Source organism: Danio aesculapii, chromosome 3, assembly GCF_903798145.1.
Source record: "Danio aesculapii chromosome 3, fDanAes4.1, whole genome shotgun sequence".
NCBI lineage: Eukaryota > Metazoa > Chordata > Actinopteri > Cypriniformes > Danionidae > Danio > Danio aesculapii.
Genome location: NC_079437.1, coordinates 34,208,076 through 34,229,905, shown reverse-complemented (window position 1 = coordinate 34,229,905; position 21,830 = coordinate 34,208,076). Strand labels below are relative to the sequence as shown.

At 35.8% G+C, this 21,830-nt stretch overlaps 1 protein-coding gene and 1 pseudogene across 2 annotated transcripts in view; one reads left to right on the top strand and one right to left on the bottom strand.

The window, feature by feature from the left end:
- The window catches only part of ca10b (carbonic anhydrase Xb), a 57,545-nt gene that overhangs the window by 12,401 nt on the left and 23,314 nt on the right, over positions 1-21,830 (bottom strand). For both annotated transcript variants that reach the window (XM_056453814.1, XM_056453813.1), the window contains exons 3-5: positions 16,259-16,401; positions 4,664-4,849; positions 2,586-2,681 (exon numbers count right to left, since the gene is read on the bottom strand). In XM_056453814.1, the coding sequence (XP_056309789.1) occupies positions 2,586-2,681; positions 4,664-4,849; positions 16,259-16,401 (425 nt within the window). The remainder of the gene's footprint in view (positions 1-2,585; positions 2,682-4,663; positions 4,850-16,258; positions 16,402-21,830) is intronic.
- Positions 17,749-19,250, top strand: LOC130216521 (fatty acid-binding protein, heart-like; annotated as a pseudogene).

Here is a 21,830-nt window from a genome sequence, read left to right as displayed (position 1 = left end):
GATTATCGGCCGATACCGATCTTCGGCCGATCGATTGGTATACACATGTTTGAAAACAGCACATGTTTTGTTATTTGGTGCCAAAATGCTCCAGATGAAAACATTATTTGAAAACAAGTATTTTAGATTTGGGGAAATATGCTCAGTTGTTTACAAAATAAACAAAAGTTGTTTTATTCAAACACATATGTAAATATAAATCGTAAAAAAGGACTGAAACCATTGGAGTATAGGGAGTAAATTTTCAGTTTCGGGTGAGCTATCCCTTTAATCATTTCTGTTGAACTTACAGTATGAATGCAACAGCCAGTGTGTTTTGTTAAACATGCATGCTCACTCAATGAATTCTGCATACTTACAAAATCCCTCATCTTATAATACAAAGTGTTGAGACAAAGTATGAGAATCATTTCATTTATAATCAATTATAAGTTATAATCACTTATTAGTGATTAAGCAGCTTTTGCAATAACATCAATGTCATGGACTGACATATTTTTTCTGTGTAGCCAGAATATGACATGCTTTTTATCCAAACACTAAAATATATATCCTTTCTTTTGTTGTCAGTCAAAAATTAGACAATGCTAATTTATACTTTTTGAAGAAACATGAGCAACATAGATGCATAACAAGATGCATAACTGATGCAAAGTTCAGTGCTACAGTCAGAGTTTAATTTAATATATCACCCATAATTAAAGTACCTAGAATTTTAATATCAGCTTCACATTTGATCAAAATCTAGAATGGATTCTATTAGATTTTTTTTTCACTATCAATTGTTGGACACTTTCAAGAAACACTGCTTTAATAAATGGACAGGCATAATGAAACTAAATATTATTATTAGACTGTACAGATAAGGAGAAAAAAAGAGGACACATAAAAATTTGAAATCTGAACATGAATTTTGTTGGATGATTTACGACTTATATTTACATATGTGTTTGAATAAAACAACTTTTGTTTATCTTGTAAACAACTGAGGATATTTCCCCAAATCTAAAATAATTTTCAAATAATGTTTTCATCTGGAGCATTTCTGGCACCAAATAACAAAAAATGTGCTGTTTTCACACATGTGTATACCAATCGATCGGCTGAAGATCGGTATCGGCTGATAATCACATTTAATGACTCGATTGGTGCTCGCTGATCTGGCCCATCTCATGAACCAATCACAAGTGTTTGTATTAGCTGGAGATAAGAAAAATATTTGAATGACCTTGCATGTATTTATGCATTTTTACAAATAAGAACTGAAAGAACTTCTGTGTTTTTGACAATATTGCAAGTTCACTAAAACCTGGCTGGAAATCATATGTAAATAAAACATAAATATAACATACTTACATATATATATATATATATATATATATATATATATATATATATTTGTTCATGAATATTTATTAATATAACTTCTTGTAATATACTTATTGCAATAAACGGTACACAGCAAATTCATCAGAGTTAAATTCTCATTAAATGATAAATGAACAGTATCAGAAATGAAATGTTTCCAACATTTACATTAATTTACATTACAACATTTACATTCAAGAGAGTTGAATAAAAGAACACTACATTGTAGTAATAAAAGAACACGGAACTCCAACATAAAATTTATTTTACACCAAGTGGTGTTACATTTTAGCTACATTTTAACTCTGCCCAGCGTTTAAATTAACCCCATTGTAGGTGTCAATGTGCTAACACTTCTGAAAATGTTGAGCTAACACTGTTAGGAGAAAAAAAATAGGAAAAAATAAAAAATAAGAAAAAAATAAAAATAAAAATAAGAAACAATAAAAAATAAGAAAAATAAGAAAAAATAAAAAATAGGAAAAAATGAAAAATAGGGAAAAAATTTAAATAAGAAAAAAAAAAACAATAACAAAAATAGGGAAAAAATAAAAATCTGAAAAAAAATATGAAAAAAAGAGAACATAAGAGAAAAAGAAAAAAATAATAAGAAAAAATAGGAGAAAATTAAGAAAAAAGAAAAATAGAAAAAAAATAAGAAAAAACTAATAATAAGATGAAATAGAAAACAAATAAGAAAAAATAGGAAAATATATAAGAAAAAATAAGGGAAAAATAATATGTATTTTTTAAATAATATTTTGCAACATCCTTAATTTATTCTCTGAGGTAAGGCGAGATCTCCACTTAAGTATCATACATAGAGGGAAAACATGCTTTATGCATTATAAAGCTTGAAGCATCAGAATCAGTACTCGGTATTGGCTGATCACCATGACAAGTAATCGGTACTCGGTGTCGGCTGCAAAAATCCTGATCGGAAAATCCCTAGTATATTGATATTTAAACAGCACCATAAAAACAGTCAAAGACTTCAGAAAAGTTAAGAAATCAATAAATGTATAATCCCTAAAATGAACAATTAATAATGCAAATTTCACGACATGTTGATTCATGCACACTCAAATTGGACTGGATGTGAACTGCTGATCTGTTAAGTCTATAAATTACGTTTGCTAAATATTAATGAAGTTGAAGACTAATTAATGAAGTGTCAGCTCTCCCTTCACACATTTACAGCAGCGGAGACAACTAACCTTCATGAAGATAGAAACAACTGCAATTCCATTAGGACTCCTGACGGCATCACTGTAATTTAAATACAAATCCTGATTATAATGGATGAGTTGCACCTGTGAAAAGAAAAGAAAGTGTTATTTTCAGGATAACAAACACCTGCTACGAAAAAAAAACCCCGTGCAGAGCCAAAAACATTGTGACTGTACCATTGGCTCCACTTTCAAAATAACCGTAATCTATAAAATATGCTCATAAATTATGTGTATATAACAGCATAACTCCATTAACTCCCTTTGTGTCATCTTGTAATCTCGTGTGACACCGTAATGAGGGTCAGTGCATTAATCCATATAAATATTTTGCTTTGTGTTGTGTATAAATTCATAATGAATTGTTAATGGGAACATTATGAAGCTCCTTTATGCTCCTCCGCGCGGCTTTATCGTTCTTTCAGCGCAGCTCAATGAAAGCAGAGATGGAAGCCAGAAAAGCTGCTGCTTAATTTTCAGTGGCTCAAAATTGCATTGGAACTCATTAGAAAATATGCTTCAGTCATCAGTTATAATGAGCTTGCTTGTCAGCCTCAAAATGAAGTTGTTGGAAAGCTGCTGCCCATATAACCTCATTTGAATTAGGAAAATGAAATGAAGCTGCTGACTTCAGTGAAATCAGAGGTGAGGATCAGAGAGGGCCGAGCATCTTCATGCCTCGCTAAGATGAAGCATAAACTCATTAAAGCTTTTCGATGTTTGGCTCAAATTGGTGGTCTCGGGAAACTGCCGCTTGTTGTGAATTAAGAATTGTTTGTTGTGCTTCGGTGAGAGGGTACATGAGGAAAAGCTCCACAAATCTTTCAATCCTTATTACTCGGATTAAAATCTGACAAATGTTTACACAATTATCGCATTACATGTTTTGAAAAGAAGATTTCTATGCTCACCAAGGTAGTATTTATTTAATCTAAATACTGTGATGACAGTGGTTTAATCTTGCTCAGTAATAATTTCTTTCAATAAAATGGACTGTCGGTGACACGGTGGCTCAGTGGTTAGCACTGTCGTCTCACAGCAAGAAGGTCGCTGTTTCAAGTCCCAAATGGGTCAGTTGGCGCTTCTGTGTGGAGTTTGCATGTTCTCCCCGTGTTCACGTGGGTTTCCCCCGTGTGCTCCGTTTTCCCCCACAAGTCCAAAGACATGTGGTGTAGGTGAATTGGGTAAGCTAAATTGGCCATGGTGTATGTGTGTGAATGAGTGTGTATGGTGATTTGCAGTGGGAAGGGCATCCGCTGCGTAAAACATATGCTGGATAAGTTGGCGGTTCATTCCGCTGTGGCAACCCCAGATTAATAAATGGACTAAGCCAAAAAGAAAATCAATGAATGAATATTTCTGTAAAATTCTGTTTAAAAAAAGTGTATAGATCATCATTGGAAGATTGGAATCATACCCATTTAGTGGAAATGCATTTATGCAGCCTAATGTAAATGTACAAAAAGACCTTATTTGAGCAGATCAGAGAAATATTGCAAAGCCAAATAAGTTCAATATATTGATCATTTTTGGATCTCTCAGGATTCATTTTTTTCACTAATCAGATCTAAGTCAGTATCTAAGTTGGATAAAATACACTGAGCTTGACCAGGTGTAAACAGCCCCTTAGTGGCGCAGCATGATATGCTATGCATATGTCGTGCTGCGACACTAAGGGTCTGTTGACACCTGGTCACCTCATGCTCAAGCTATCTGACTTAGACAGCTATCTGATTAGTAAAAAAATGAGGAGAAAATCCAAAGAAATCCAAAAATGATCAAGTTATTGAACATATTTGGCTTTGGAATATTTCTCTGATCTGCTCAAATGAGGTCTTTTTTTACATTTCATGCTGTCGAAGAAAAGCAGACTAAGGGTAGTAGATTTTTTTAATGGTGTAAAACTAATGTGATAAAAAGGACTAACATCACAATTTTGCCTAGTTCATTAACTTCAGTGCCAGTACTTCAAGGGTTTGTTGCCGCATCCAGGCGTTTGAAGAAAGACAGCTCTAATTGAATTTCGCAGAAGTGATGTATTATTTCCAGGCTGTGTGTTGGCTCACCTCTCCAGGGAAGGCCTGGCCATTAAGCAGGTGCTCTGATCCCCGATTGTCCTCACTGCCAAAGTGAAGCCGGATCTCCTCCAGCCTGTAGCTATAGCTCAGCGGCCCGCCAGAGATGTTCACCAGGTGTGACTTGTCTGGGCGCAGTGACACATGCCGGCCAGTGTTATACATCGTTCCACTGACCTGAAAAACACACCCAAACAAATATTTTTAGGATCAGACACCTTCTGGCATTCACTTTTCTGACCATTTATGGCAAAACAATATTAAAGGTGTACCTCAACACTAGCAAAGTGGGCTTTCAAAAAACTTTCAATTTAAAAAATAAGGTTTGTTGTTTGTTCAAACTATTCATTTAAAATGTAAGGATGGCTAAGTCTCTCCATAATATCAGACCCTGAGAACTGTTATAAAAGTCCACAAGGCAAGAGCCAAGAATGGTCCGGCATTAAAACAATAAACTTTCTAAACTGAGAAGAAGATCAGCTAGGAAACCAGTTGTTTAACTGTCTCAGTCACCAACCCTGAGCCCCCCTCTCTGCCCTCTACTTTACCTTCTGGGGGACAACTTAATTGTTTTATGTTCAATCCACTTAAAGTGGTAAAAACTATTAAGCTGACTTAATGGCTTCATGTTGTCCCAACCCAAATTGATTGCGTGGAACTCAACATTTTTTAAAGTGTTAGCTGCATAGGAAAACAATTCCTAAAATACTATAAAACACAGAAATAAAGTCTTCCCATTGGCATCCATCACTACAATGCACTGGGCTAATGGTATTCCAAAGTAACTCACAGTCTGCTCTTTTTGGATTATAATAATGAACTTTATTTGACAGATTGGAATAAATACCAAAAAATAAAATAAAATAAAACTACATTAAACAGCAATAGTCCAATGCTAATTTGAATATATATTCAGCTGAGCTTTCCATGAGCAAGGAAACCAATTACACAGTGTAGGAACATAGACAGAAAAAGTCATGTTACGCATAAATGTTGTTCTGTATAAGACAACAAATTACACCTTCTGGAGCATAGTGTACCATTTGGAGTGTATACACTTAACAATGATGATAAATAATGTGGAGCCAGACTATGAAATGCTCTGTATGTCAGCCTCATAATTTCAAATCAACACGGAACTGGACTGAGAGCCAATGCAAAGATGCCAAAATAGGGATAATATCGTGAAACGATATAGTCCCAGTTAGAGTCCAAGCAGCTGAATTTTGTACATGCTACAGCTTGTCAAGAGTGATTTGGATACTAATAGAGCGGTGGAGTAATCAATCTGGAAAAAACAAATTCTTCTCAGCAACAGTGAAATGTAGCATGGGACGATATCTACCAACATGTCTCAGATTAAAAATAGAAGCAGAACCTTGGACAAACTGAGGAAATGTAAGACAAGGATCGAAGATAACTCCAAGACTTGTGCGTTTACTTTTAGTTTCCAAGATAAAGTCATCAACATGCAGACCAAGTGAACCAACTTTAGACATTTGATGAAGAGGACCGATACGCATGACTTCAGTTTGGCCACTATTCAGACAGAGGAAATGATCATTTACAGACAGATTAATTTTAGAAATACAATTTCAATGTCTTTGCTAGGCTTTGCATGTATAAATGTGACTGTCATCAGCATAAAAAAGGCTCAGAAGGTCAAGCGATTGCAAACAGTGGCTGAAAGTGCTAAAAAGACCTAAAACTGAGCCTTGAGGGACAACAGTACACACAAAAGCAATCACAGACCTATAAACACACATGGAGACAAACTGGGAATACTTTAAAGGTCCCATGAATTAAAATAAAGTTTTTTAGATGCTAGTATCTTGTTTTTAGGATATCTATAAACTATCATGTTCCAAAGTTTGCATTTAAAAGATATAAAACTGATATAAGAATGTAAAGCTTGTAGTTTGTCACTTCCGCCAAAATGGATTAACGGTTTTATTCATGTCAACCCATACTGCAGTTTCTTATCACATCATAACCAATCAGATGCTCTCCAGTATCTGACATGCCTCGCCCCCCTTCAAGATGCTTCTCATTTGCTTTTCATTTGATGCACTTGAGCTCAACCACTCTCACTGGCAAAGCTGTGATAAAAAAATGCTATTGGATGTTTTTTTAAAAGGGGAGGAGCTACTCTATGTCCCACCGTCTCATTGTGTTTCGGTTGAGATTACGTCAAACATCAAATAAAAACACACATTTCAAAGCGCTTCACGAGACCTTTAAAGCTGCTTCAGAAAACTTTTAGTCACAATAGGATGACTTGTATTGCTACAAAGTGCTCGAATGTCAATTCTAAATAGTTAGAGAGAGTAATGTCTTTTCGGTTTCCAGGATAGTACCTCAGGGGTGGCACTTTAAAAGTGACTTTCAGTTATTGGACTGGGCAGGGAGATTCTTTGAATGTGTTTGGTGGTGCTTTTTAATTTCAAATAACATAGGCTACCAGAGAGCATCCTGGGGATGTTGGTCGCAGCCAAGCCAAGCACTCTCAAGATGCACCGTCCTGCTTTTTGGCACCTTAAGAGGACTAGTTTCATTACATTACTCTGGATTGAACGGATGTATCTTGCACTTTACCTTTACTTGCTGACACACTGACTAACAGTTAAACTGACTTCTTTAAACATTTCATGACAGTTTTATGTAAAAAAAAATGCTGTAGTGATTTGAAAAGCCTCCCCTTTTGTTGTTCTGCCCAACAGAGCTGGATCAAAACAAATATGGGTTTGTCTAGGATGCATTGGTCATGATCCAGCTCTGTCTGTTGCATAGCAGTAGTCTCCATTTCAAATTGGATGACTCCAAACAGTGCTTTCAGAGGGGGAAAACTGAAAGAATTAGAATTTTCAGAAGTAGGGAGAAACTTCTGCCAAATCTGCCTTGGACATAAAAAAGTTAAATGTTTTTTCTTACAATTCTGGTTTCTTATAATTCCTAATATCTATATTCCTGTAATATAATTGATTCATATTGTGAATTAGCTTATGTTGCATAAATTGTTTTCTTCAGTTTTATTAGATTCAGCTTCTTTAATTATTGTCAATTAAAGCAAAACTTAAAAAAAACATTTTTAAGTTTCAATTTACTTCTAAATTATATTTTATTTCAGCTTAATTTCAATTAATATTTAGTTAATAACAACATATAATCTCTCAGTTGTAGCAGCACCCGCTTCGAATGTTATCACTGGATTGAATGGGCAATATCAGTGGTTTTCAGCTGATAGATATGGGCCAGAACCTTCTGCGTTCATGGAGAACACTCCAGTTCCAGATCTGTTTTTACATTACTGTGACGGTTGGGTTCAGGGTTCGGGTAGACGTTAATAAAATACAAATAATGGGAAATTTATTAAATAATATAAAAAATTATTGTGGTTAATCAGCTATACTAATAGAGAAGACTCCACATCCGAGTTATAACATTCGAATCGGCTGTGTAACTTCATGTCACAGCTGCAATTCAATCTCTTGAGCCATATTCCTCAATTACCTGAAGTAATGAGATATGAGAACAAACAAAATAAATAAAATTTTTCCATGTAGTAACAGTAACAGAATATACACTTTTCCTCCAGTTTCTTTATTCATACTTTTTTCTCTACAAACCCAATCCAACTGTCTGTGGAAAGCCAAGAGGCTGTCAAAATTTCCTTTTGCTCTCAAATAAACAGGAATTTCCCGCTCCAGAAAACATGGAGAAAGAATAAATGAACACTGTTTATTTACACAATCCCCCATTGTAACAACACAATGTGGGTTGAAAATCAGTGAAGTTACACTAAATTGTAAAAGAATCCTTGTTTACAATGAAAACATTCAGAAGGTTTCACCCAGCTAGGCCAAAAAACATTATATGCACTGTTAGACATTGTGGCTTCTGGGAATTCTTAGACAAACAGGAATGAATACAATGATCAAACTGGTTAAGTCTGATGGACTGAGGTTTTTCTAGGTGAGCCTGGATGACAGGTGCAACTGCTGAGGTAGGAATTATACAGCAATGCATCTGAGCTGAAAAACAAGAGCCTATAAATAAAAAAACAGCACCTGGTATCTTGTGTAATGATTTACTTGGTGAAAATTTTGCTAGTAATGATTTTTAATCGAGATCAAATGCACATTGTTAAGTCGCCCTTGTTATCAGAACATCTTTGTAAACAGCTGTGAGAGCGTTCCTGCATGTATTCTAATGGGAGACTTCAAATTAGGGAAAATAGTTGGCTCATTTGTGATAGAGAGACAGTTTAAGAAGTGCTGATCCCTCAGGAGCAGGAGAATGAGCGATAACTTTAGCCTGGAGTTTCATCTTAGTAAGAGGTAATTAAGATCACTTTGAACTGTAGCCTTGATATAATTTTGAATAAAATGGCAACTTGAGCTGAACTTTAGTACTCTGAATGGCATTCAACATTCACTGCATTAATCATGACTGTCCACAAAAACACAGACAAAACTCTGGGGGAAGAAAAGAAAAATGTGATTTTTGTCCCCAAACAGACCCTCACGATTGGACCACTATAACCATAATTAAACCATTAACCATTAACTATAATTATAAGCAATTATAAAAATGAATATTTATATGATGGAATAAAATTGTGCACAATGTATGCTTTTCACATGTCTGAAGATCAGTTCTGGGGTGATTAAAAGGGGGTGGAAGGTTGGTGCATAGCAGTTTAGCAAATCACTGTGCAGACATCCAAGATATGTCATAAATATAGCCAGTGTCCTTAAATCAATTAAATTGCCATTAACAAGTAATTAAACAGGGGTGCATTTCCCAAACTCTCCCCTGAACTATCTCATGGCTGAACTATCATAGTACGATGTATCATTTGGGAAAAGAACGATGTAGTGACGAGTGTTTCCCAAAACCTGTAGTTTCTCTGTCGCAGATCCATCAATTGATCCACCTTAGTTATAACGTAAAACGCCCATAATGACACTCTAAACGGGGTGGTAACAACTTCTTTAGAGAAGAACCCCATCATTTCTTTGTGCAAATGATGTTGTTTTACACGTACACGCAAAGAACCATAAGATTGTTAATAACTATTACTGAGTTTTATTGTTTATTGTATCCAGTTAAGGAACCCAGCTTGGGGCATTTTTCATTTTTGATACAAGACAGTGACATACTAGGGAGCGAATATTGTTTATGAAAGTTCATTTTTCATCTATGGTCAGGCTCTAAGAGGAATGGAGGTCAAAGAAAGTGGAGCTGTGAAGGATCAATTATAATTTTGTGCTTACTTCTCCATGACCTGGCCCGTTATCCACAGTTGAAAGTATCCACAGCCAAATGTTAATGATGTAAAATTGCGGAATGTGGGAGGTGGAGAGTATCAGCGACCGGCGATTGCAGCGGAATGGAGTTATAATGATTAAAACTGCATTGTGATGATGCTAGTTAGCGTTTATGATGGGAGGTGGTTTTGTTATTGTTTGTATTGTGAGTTTATTTTTTGCTGGTTTAAGCAGGAGTAATGGTTAGGTTTATATATTAGCTCTTCAGTACTTTGTAGTCATCCTTTGTTTTAACAATGAGAATTGCAGTGGAAATAAGTCAAGAGCTTATTGTGTTTTTGCCCTCCACAGTTTACTTCAAGGTGTATGGGACACTTGTTATTTTGTACAGTTTGTTAAACCTGTCAAATTCAATTCAGTTCAATTGAGGAGCTTTGGAGAAATCTAGGTGCTGTAGACCTATTACAGCCAATTTGAATGTTATCACTCGATTGAATGGAGGTTATCAGTGGTTATCAGCTGATAGATTTTGGCCAGAAGGGTCCTTCTGCACCTACTGGCAGGCTCAGAAGGGTGTTATCACTCATCCACATGGTTAATTATTTTATCTTTATCATGATGACAGTAAATAATATTTCACTAGATATTTTTCAAGACACTTCTAACATTTAAAGGCTTAACTAGGTTAATAAGGTTAACTAGGCAGGTTATGGTAATTAGGCAAGTTATTGTATAACGATGGTTTGTTCTGTAGACTATCGGAAAAATTTTTAGCTTAAACGGGCTAATAATTTTGACCTTAACATGGTTAATAAAAAATTAAAAACTGCTTTTATTCTAGCCGAAATAAAACAAATAAGACTTTCTCCAGAAGAAAAAAATTATCAGACATACTGTGAAAATTGCATTTATGATTGTATTATATGTTCATACATTTAAAAAATATACAAAATATTAAAAACTTTCGAGGATTTAAGATGCCGATGACCGTTAAACGAGTTATAACAGGCTTGTGAAAAGGGTCCATGGTAGCAGACACATAGGTGGAATTCTATTGATGAATTTTGTCAGCCCACAGTTCTTAAAACTTAATACTGTCTTATATTTTCAGTCTTTATTTATCTACTTTATTTATCTACTGTCATACATTTAATAAAGTAAATTAGCTTTTATTTTTATATTTTCAGTACTTAAGATTTATTTGTTTTGTAGTATAGTTTAGCATTTTCTGTTTGGTTGAGTGATGTAGAGAGATTTTGTGATGCAATGTTAAAAATGCAATTGTGCAAATGGAACTTATATGTATCCTTGGACCACAAAACCAGACAAAGGGCCATATCATTCGTTCATTCATTTTCTTTTCGGCTTAGTCCCTTTATTAATTTGTTAATTAATACACAGTGGAATGAACCGCCAACTTATCCAGCATTTGTTTTGCGCAGCATTTGTTTTGCGGAAACCGGAGCACCAGGAGGAAACCTACGCGAACACGGGGAGAACATGCAAACTCCACCCAGAAACGCCAACTGACCCAGCCGAGGCTCGAACCAGCGACGTTCTTGCTGTGAGGCAACAGCACTACCTACTGCGCAACTGCGTCGAACGGCCATCTCAAAAAATAAAAAGAAATAGATTTATACAACACCCGAAGGCTGATTACATAAGCTTTCCATAAGTGTATACTTTGTTAGGACAAAGATATTCAGCCAAGATATCCAGCCAACTATTTGAAAATCTGCAATCTGAGGGTTAAAAAAATTAATGATGATCTAAATGCTGATTAAATCACTTTTAACCATGTCAAAAACAATAAATGCTTAGAAATGCATGTTACTAATCAAAAGTTTGTTTTGATTTACAGCAGGACATTTTACTAAAGATTCTTTACTTAATATTCTAATGACTTTTTACATAAAAATCAGTTTTGACTCATACAGTGTAATTTGAGGTGTTGCTGAAAAATATACTCCTACAAAATAAGACTGGTTTTGTGGTCCAGGGTCACATATACAGTTGAAGTCAGAATTATTAGTCCCCCTTTAAAATTTTTTTTCTTTTGTAAATATTTCCCAAGTGATGTTTATCAGAGCAATGAAATTTGCAGTAATTCACAGTATGTCTGATAATATTTTTTCTTCTGGAGAAAGTCTTATTTGTTTTATTTCAGCTAGAATAAAAGCAGTTTTTAATTTTTTAAAACCATTTTAAGGTCAAAATTATTAGCCCCAGAACAAACCATCGTAATACAATAACTTGCCTAATTACCCTAAACAGCCTAGTTAACCTATTTAACCTAGTTAAGCCTTTAAATGTCACTTTAAGCTGTATAGAAGGCTCTTAAAAATTTTCTAGTAAAATATTATTTATTGTCATCATGGCAAAGATAAAATAAATCAGTTATTAGAAATGAGTTATTAAAACTATTATGTTTAGAATTGTGTTGAAAACAATCTTCTCTCTGTTAAACAATGGGGCTAATAATACAGCGGGGATAATAATTCTGACTTCAACTGTATATTTCATTAAAGTGTATAAAATATTCATATTTTATTTAAGCTTTTTTTAATATTTACACAATGTTTTTTTAACAAGTTAGTTAACAGCAGCACTCACAGTTGTGACTTTATTATAGCAACAACTTTATCTCTTTCACTCATATTTTAATCTATATCTTACAATTACCTGATCTGAAAAGATATGAGAATCAAGCAAATAAATCTCATATGTGGATTCACTAACGAAAGAAGCAGCGCCTTGCAGTTAACATATTTAATCTGTCCATCTAAGAGAAACCAAAGACTTTTCCATTACAGCCTACAGTTCTCATGCATAAATTCCATTATTTAACAGCCCTCTCATAACAAATGCTGCAGCCCAATTCAACTGGCTTGAATTTACCAAGTACATTTAGGGATTCCCATGGTCTTTTCTCTAGGAATAACTCGCAACTCCCACATTAGCGAGCGCAGTCATAACAAGCTCAAAGGAGCAATGCATACATAAATGTAATTGGGTCTCTTGAAATAAGAGCAGAAGAACCTCCAGAGGAAAACACCAGTGCACTTTATTTTGGGGCTCCTGACTAAGTCTAGGGTACTAATGTATTATTGAGTGTGGATGAACTACGGTATATCATCCATAACCATAACCTCTCGGAGCTTCACTGGAGAATTCTTCAGTGACAGCCGCTGTCAGCACAGATGGTGAGCTCGCCTAATCTCCCCCAGCAGATGCACAGCAGCATTAATCATAAAACAGGATGTTAAATGAGGAATTAACTCCTTCCTCTCCCTACTACTCTGTGGAATAACACCCCCCCCCCCCACTCTGCGTTCAAGATCTGTATGACAATATCCTCCTGAATCCCTTTAGAGGTCAGAGTGATAGTTCATGTATACGACCATCAATAATCAAACGCCGGGTAATCGAGTTTAGTCACACTAATCTGCTGACCGACCGCAGGTGCACCTCATTGAAAGCAAATGGCAAGCCATTTTACACGCCGGAGAGAATTAGCGATCTCATTACAGCAGCGTTGTAACAAACTAACAGTCGTGAAGCATTAGCCATCTTCAAAGGCTTAATTTGGAAGGCTTCAGTGTTTTGCTTGGCAGAAATAATTGAGGATCTGCTTCATTGGCCAATTGAGGTGTATAAAAAGTCATCCGGTGAATTAAGGCTGAGTGACTAAACAAACAACTAGCTGTCTAAACAACAGCGGCAGAAGTAAATACAGAATGTGATTAGATTTGACAAATGGACCGCTAAGCTGGGGTTACGCCGTGTGACCCAGTCTTGTCAAAATCCACAGTGAATTATGGGACAGTGTTCTGAAGTGAATAATTTGTGTCTGTCCATCTTCAGCTGGTTTGAATGATGTTAAAAAATAGCTCTTTTGTGATATTATGAACAGCATTATGCTGTAAATGGCAGTCAGATTTTGTTGCTGCATCCCAATTCGTATGCTATCCGTCCTACATAGTATTTGAAAATAGAATTAGTATGTCCCAAATCGTAGTAAGCTGAAAAGAGTATGCCAAAGCTTCCTGTATGGTTTACTATTTCTGGTAAAAATTCAAAGTGTTGAAGTGAAGTGTCCATACTCTAACTGCTGATATTGCCCTCATTACATTGGACGTGAATTTGATTAGACCTACAGATGCTAGTGAAAAGTGTAAACAAACTACAAACATGATGGACGCGCGAGACCAACCATCATACAAACATCTTTACAGAAAGGCTTTAGTAAAGATGTTTGTATGACTGTTCATTTTGGTGGCTTGTGAAAGCCAACATACTGTTATACTACACAAACTTATTATTCTTCCGTCGTCTTCTTCATCTTCTTCTGAGACTAATTTCCATATGCATCTCCTCCTAGACTGTTCATACTACAACCACCAAACTAACACCAAACCTCCAAACTGGTCTGACTCATGTTGCTATATCTTTTCCAACTGATCCAACTTAAGGTTTTCTGAAAACTGACCTGGAAAATTCGAAAAAGTCCCATTGACTTAACATTGGACCAAAATTTATGACCTCATAACTTTGCACCAGACTGTCATACAGACTTAAAGTTGGGTTCATTTAACTCAGCCTACCAATCTGCCAACCACTGATGACTTTTTAACCTACTAGCCACACCCTAGCAATCACTTATAGCACCTTAGCAACTGTCCCATAGACTTCTATTGCAAAAAAAAACTGCCATTGACTTCACATTGGACAAATCACAGCAAGAAGGTCGCTGGTTCGAGCCTCAGCTGAGTCAGTTGGCATTTTTGTGTGGAGTTTGCATGTTGCATGTTCTTGTGGGTTTCCTCCGGGTGCTCCGGTTTCCCCCACAAGTCATGCACTATGGTGAATTGGGTAAGCTAAATTGTCCGTAGTGTATGTGTGTGAATGAGAGTGTATGGGTGTTTCCCTGTGTTGGGTTGCAGCTGGAAGGGCATCCGCTGTGTAAAGCATATGCTGGATAAGTTGGCGATTCATTCTGCTGTGGCGACCCCAGATTAATAAAGGGACTAATCTGAAAAGAAAATGAATGAATACTAACAACATATTAATTCATCCCAACAATATACTAATCCATACTAAAAACATACTAATCATACTAGCATCATGCTAATTCATACTATAAACATTCTAGCAACACGCTAATTCAAACTATAAACATACTAACAGCATGCTAATTCATACTATAAGCATACTAGCAGCATGCTAATACATACTATAAACATACAAGCAGCATGCTTATTCATACTATAAACATAATAGCAACATGCCAATTCATACAAAATCATGCTTACAACATGCTAGTTTAGGCTAGAAACATGCTAGCAACATGCTAATTCATACTAGAATCATGCTAATTTATTTTAGCAGCTACCTAGCAACTACGCAGAACACCTTAGCAACTGCCTAGCAACACATTCGCAACTGCCTTGCAACTACTCAGAACACCATAGCAACACCTTAGCAACAACCTAGAACACCTTAGTAACTGTCTAGCAACACCTTAGCAACCACCTAGCAACACCTAACCAATTACTCAGAACACACCCTAGCAACACTTTAGCAACGACTTAGAGCACCTTAGCAACCGCTTAGCAACACCTTAGCAACCACCTAGCAACCATTCAGAACACCCTAGCAACACCTAAGCAACCACATAGCAACCACTCAGAACACCCTGGCAACCACCTAGCCACACCTTAGCAGCCACCTAGCAATTCCCTAGCAACCGCATAGCAACCACTCAGAACACATTACCAACTGCCTAGCAACACCTTAGCAATAAATCTGCTAATAATAGTTCTGCAGAATTATTTTGGGAGTATCATAACTAAAAGCTTAATATGTGAAATAAAAAATAATATCGTTTTAACTTTTATTTAATGTTTAATGTACATATATATGTATTGTACATAAATCAGATGAACATTTTTATATTAGTCAATAATATTACTGTAATTCATTAAAAAAATGAATAAATATAGATTTACACACATTTACTCAAGTAAATAAACAGAATTAATGATGGGCTAAAAATCTGCGAAAAATCTGCCGAATTCTGCCCGCGCAGATTCCATGTGGGCCTACTCATAACTAAGCAACACAACGATCGGTTAACGAGGAAGTAGTATGTCCCAAAGCTTGCATACTCTTCTGTTACACACTCAAAAGTATATATATTTCCTTCACAAAAAAGTACATACTTTTAGGATGTAGTATAAGTGAATTAGGACGTTGCAATATGTGTGTGCTGTTTTAAGAAAATATGATTAAGAGCTTCATCTGCTTTAGCACTTACCTTGCGTTGCCCTGCATTGAGTCGTAGCGGGTTGAGGAAGGGGTCAAAAATCATGCGACTGGTTTCGATGTTGACAGGCGACTGTCTCTTCCCAATCGCGCACAGATTCCAGGCAGTGTTAACTAGTCCCCAGAAAGACGGCACTATGAAAATGAAAAAAGTTCAGAGCATTAGCTTTAAATTTCAGCAGCAGACTGCTCCGTTTGTCGCTTTCTAATGGGTCATGATCTGTTTGGAAGAGCGGGGGGGGAATGTTTGGGATTATCTCAAATTGCTCATCCCAAATTTCCTCCCGTCCATGGTGTGGGTGATAATATTGAGTTTAGATCTAGTGCTTGATATCCTCTGAGACAACCTTTTGACTAGCAATCAATTTTACCACTTAATTACCAGGTGCAGCACCGCTACGCTTTTGAAAACGAGGTCATTATCGTGCATCCAAATGAAAGAACTGCATATTAATGTGATTCGCTTCGCAAAAGCAAACTTAAGGGGGAGGAAAAAAAAGAAACAGATGGAATTAGTCACGTTAGACAAACAGCCAAAGGACATACTTGACCTTACATGATTAATTTATTCTCCGAGATGTTTCAGAGTAAACAACTTTCTGATAGAGATGGGAGGTTTTTTTTTTAAGAGCGTAGAACCTCAACCCAATCTGTCATATTCAAAATCAATATGACAGATCAAGCGAAGAGCCCAATATCTGGGACATACCAGTCTTTAAAGAAGTCATGGATTCAATCAAATTTTCCTTGATCCTTTGACATATGAGAGGTACTCATATTTACTCATATAAGCATACCTATGGCGTAGCTTATAGACCATTTCGAGGGGTGTAAACAAAAAACAATGGTCCCAACGTATTTTCTGTTTCACATTTTAAATTTTTATAGCTTCCCAGAATCCAAAAAGAGCCATATACTGATAAATAATGTTATGATAGCTGTTTTAACATGAAGTCATGATTGAATTGCCTCTTGTTACAATTATGAAATAGTTTGATAACAAGCAGGAAATGTTCATAGGCCAATAACATCACCACATTAAAATGGTCTATCGGCATGTACGCACCAGGGCTGATTGCGGGCCTACCCAGTGGAACGAGGAAATTAGCTTTTAATTCGTGGCCACAATAAATATATTTTTGTATGCATGTCATGAGCAGTGATTTGTTGTTTCTCCTTAATTTCTAATTTCTCTGAAGGAAAACATTGTGTGATGGGAGATTAGTAGCTTGCTAACAGCATTAAACAATAGACAAACAAACAAAGGATTGGGGCCATAAAGCGGAAAGAGAGATTGGAACTTTTATTATTATTTTGTGCTGACATAGTGCGAAAGACACTGATGTCGAAGGTGAGACAGCACCATGCTCTAGAACAGACTATCAGGACTGGCTATTGTTTCCATTGAGAATGCATGAAGCTGTGAATTAAACATCAGGGACAAGAATTTGCTGAAAGAAAGGCCCGGAGAATGCAACTAAAATGAGTGAGTAGCTTTGTGCTTTCACATTTTGGGCCACTGTGCCCATACTGTTTGTGTTTGCATGCAGCAGTTTTTTAATATTTACATTGGCTGCTTTTGTTACGTTCCATTCTGAGTGAAAAAAGTTGTTAGGTAAAGTGTGTTTTTTTATGTAAAGCACCGGTCAGGGGTGCATTTCACAAACAACAAAACAACAACGTAACTCGCGGCTGAACTATCATAGTACGGTGTATCATTTGGGAAAAGAACGATGTAGTGATGAGTCTTTCCCAAAACCCGTTGTTTGTCTGTTGCAGATCTATTGTTTGAACCATGTTAGTTATAATGTAAAACATCTAAACAGGGTGGAGTAACAACTTCTTTAGAGAAGAACCCCATCATTTCTTTGCGAAAATGATATTGTTCTACATGCAAATGCATTTAAAAAAAATCCAATATTAGTTTTGGTAAAAACATGCACTCGATGTTTCCTCGACAAATATTATTGAGAACATTACATATTCTATTCTAAAACATAAAATCATTTACAAAAGCTAACACCTATTCTAATATTATATTATATTATTATTATTAAGTAGGATATTGTTTATTTATTATTTATTCTTTTAAAAGTCTACTTTTACAATTGGACACATGCAAACCACTGCAGAAATGTTCTAACCAACAGGCCCATGTAATATACAGTAGGTTACATTTCTTAATAAATAACCTATATAATAAAATAAATAACTATAAAATAAAAGCATTAACATGCTATGTTTTTTGTTTTGTTTTGGAGCTTTGGAGCAATGACTGTTAAAAAATATTCTAGCTTTGGAGATGTAACATAAATTCCGCTCGGCTGTGTTCAAAATGACATCAATGTTTTCAAAGTGCACTGCGAGTCACTATGTCAGATTATGTGATTTTGTCTTGATAAAATCTTGACGTGACGAGACGTTTTTGTCGGCACGTGGAACTTGGAGGAGAGCAAGAAATTCGATGAGTACATAAAAACCCTTGGTGTTGGCTTTGCCATGCATTAAGTTGCCAATGTGACCAAACCCACAACCATTATCTTCAAGGAGGGCGACGTTTTCACACTTAAAACAATCAGCACTTTCAAATAAGTTTAAGTAATAGACAAATGATGTGTGTGATAATGGGCTGGGAAAAAATTAATCTTGTGCTTCATCCCGCTCCATTTTCGACCATGTTAAAATGTATTTTTTGTAATAGAATTTTTATGTGATATTTCTGTTCGAAAATAAATAAAATCAAATCCACAGAAATCTATTTCAAACTGGGAGAGGAGTTCGACGAGACCACTGCAGATGACCGAAAAGTCAAGTCTATTATAACTTCAGATGGAGGGAAGTTGTTGCATGTTCAGAAATGAGACGGTAAACAGACGACCCTGCTCTGAGAAGTCAGTGACAATAGCCTTACTCTGACACTGACATTTGGCGACGTCGTCTCCACACGACATAACATAAAAGCAGAATAAAGGGAAAGCTGAACCTCAATTCGTCCTCATCAATGGCTGTGTACATGTCCAATGGTTTTTCTGTGGTGTTCATGCTGTCTTTTGCACCGTTTCCAAAACACTCAATAAATTCCAACTTCCAAACCTCCAGATTTCTGTATATGATCTTGTATTTCTGGGTGTATGACATGCCCGGTGGTCAGTGTTATTATAAATAGGCATTTGGTCTACAATAAATATGACTTTTGCTCCCCCAAAAAAAAGATTAAATGATTTTGTCTTGATAAATCTAAACGTGTCGTGGCATTCTCTGCTGTGCTTCAGCTAAAACATGGCAGACATTTTTGTCTGCAGGTGGAACTTGAAGGAGAGCTGTACATGAGTACATGAAAACCCTCGGTCTTGGGTTTGCCATGCGTCAAGTTGCCAATATGACCAGACCCACAACCAGCAACTCCAAGGAGGGCGACATTTTCACACCTAAAACCGTCAGCACTTTCAATTGAAATCAATTTCAAACTGGGAGAGGAGTTTAACGAGACCACTGAAGATAACAGAAAAGTCAAGTCTAACATCGTCTCCACACAACGCTATATAAAAGCAGAATAAAGGGAAAGCTGAGCCTCAATCTGTCCTCATCAATGTTTGTGTACATGTCCAATGGTTTTTCTGTGGTGTTCAGGCTGTCCATTGCACCGTTTCCCAAACATTGAATAAATTCCAACTTCCAAACCTCCAGATTTCTGCATGTTATCTTGTATTTCTGGGTGTATAACATGCCCGGCGGTCAGTGTTATTATAAATACGCATTTGGTCTACAATAAATATGTCTTATGCTCCAAAAAAAAATTATTGTGCGCTTTTGTCTTGATAAAATCTTTATTTGTCATGGGTAACAAATGTGCCAGAGTACATGTTCCTTCACGATCAGTCATCCCGTGACATCTACAATGACTGTTATTTCCCAAAGCAGTCACAAGTGTAGTTATATCAATATTTCTTATATCAATTTCAATTTTTTATCTTATTTAAATCACAATAAACATTGATGCTTGCTGACAATTATTGACTACATTAATTAAGGGCATTCGTTACGACATGGATAGGATCAAACTTATGATTCCCTTTTAATATTAAAATATTTTCTTTGAAATCTAAATCTATATTTTCCTGCCAGGGATGCTTATTAAACACTCCCTCGCCTGAACTTGCCGCAAATGAGACGGAGAAAATGAAAGCACATCAGCAGCAGCAAGGAAAATCAGATGCTCAAGACATAATCTTTAAAATAATGACATATAATAATAGATTGGCAAAAGATTAGCAAATATATAACAGAGGTTTGTGATACAACAATTACAATCAAGCATTATTAATTCCATATTTTTCAGAGAGCGAAACAAATCATCCACCTGTATATATAGATGAGTAGTGGAGTAGCACAAACAAAAATATAATTCAAATATTTTTCTTGGAAAAAATATATTTTTGAAACGAATTTCGTTTGGTATAATTTTAATCTTAATTTTAATGCATCTTTTGTTGGTCAATTATCTATAAACAAGAATTACAAATAACATTTGAGGTGAAGCGCTTCAAAAAAGTCTGTTATATGCACCAAAACACGAATTGACGTGAGATGTTGTTTTGTTAAATATAATAATAATCTAGCCTAAATAAAATTAAAGTGAAGTATTCACAGTTTCAGATAAGTCCATATTAAACTGTTTTCACTATTAATGACAAATTTGAATAAGCAGGAAATGCTTTTGCAATGTATTCGCAGGACTGAACATGTTCCCAGATTACCTCGGAAGAACAAACTCTGTTGAAAGGATGAGAGAACTTAGAAACTCATTGCGTGAATGAAGATGTCTGCATATTTATGCCAGTCTGTCAGATAAAATTTCTTAAAACACCTTAATATTTTAGAAAAGGTAGTTAAAGCTTGCATAACCAATGATTGATCTTATCCACTCGTGAATCATCCATAAGCAAATATGCAGCCTATTTTTTGATTACCTGACCGGCGCATTAATGGCAGCACCCACTGATATAACAGAGAAATGATGTGCTCCTATTGCACAGTGTCACCCAGGTGACGGAACTCGTCGTGAAGAACGTGAAAAAAATTTAACATGCTTTACTTTTTGGGATGGTGTTGTGAGGCATCGCAGACATAGTATCTGTTGTCGTAAACTATATCACATTGCACAAGAAGAAACGATTGAATCTTGTGTCACAAAGCCCATTTGTGGTTTACGAATCCCCACAACATCCTACGTCAAGGAAATTGTTCCAAAACCGTGACAAATTTGTGTGATCAGACCGGGGCTTTTTTTCTTTTTTGGGATTTTTTGGGGATTTTTGATACGCTACAGTAAATGTCGATAAAATGTCACTTCAATGGAGGATGGTTTTAGGGGTCCATACATTTTTTTCTCCTTCATATGGGACTAAATTGCTGTGCAACTAAAACCTACTGTAAGTTTTGGAACTCAAAACTTCTTAATAAACAACTTTAATAAAAAAATAAAATCTGACATAATTATTTATTTCATATTCTGTCTCTGAATTATATAATAGCGCAATGAAAAACCACCTCTGCAAAAAACA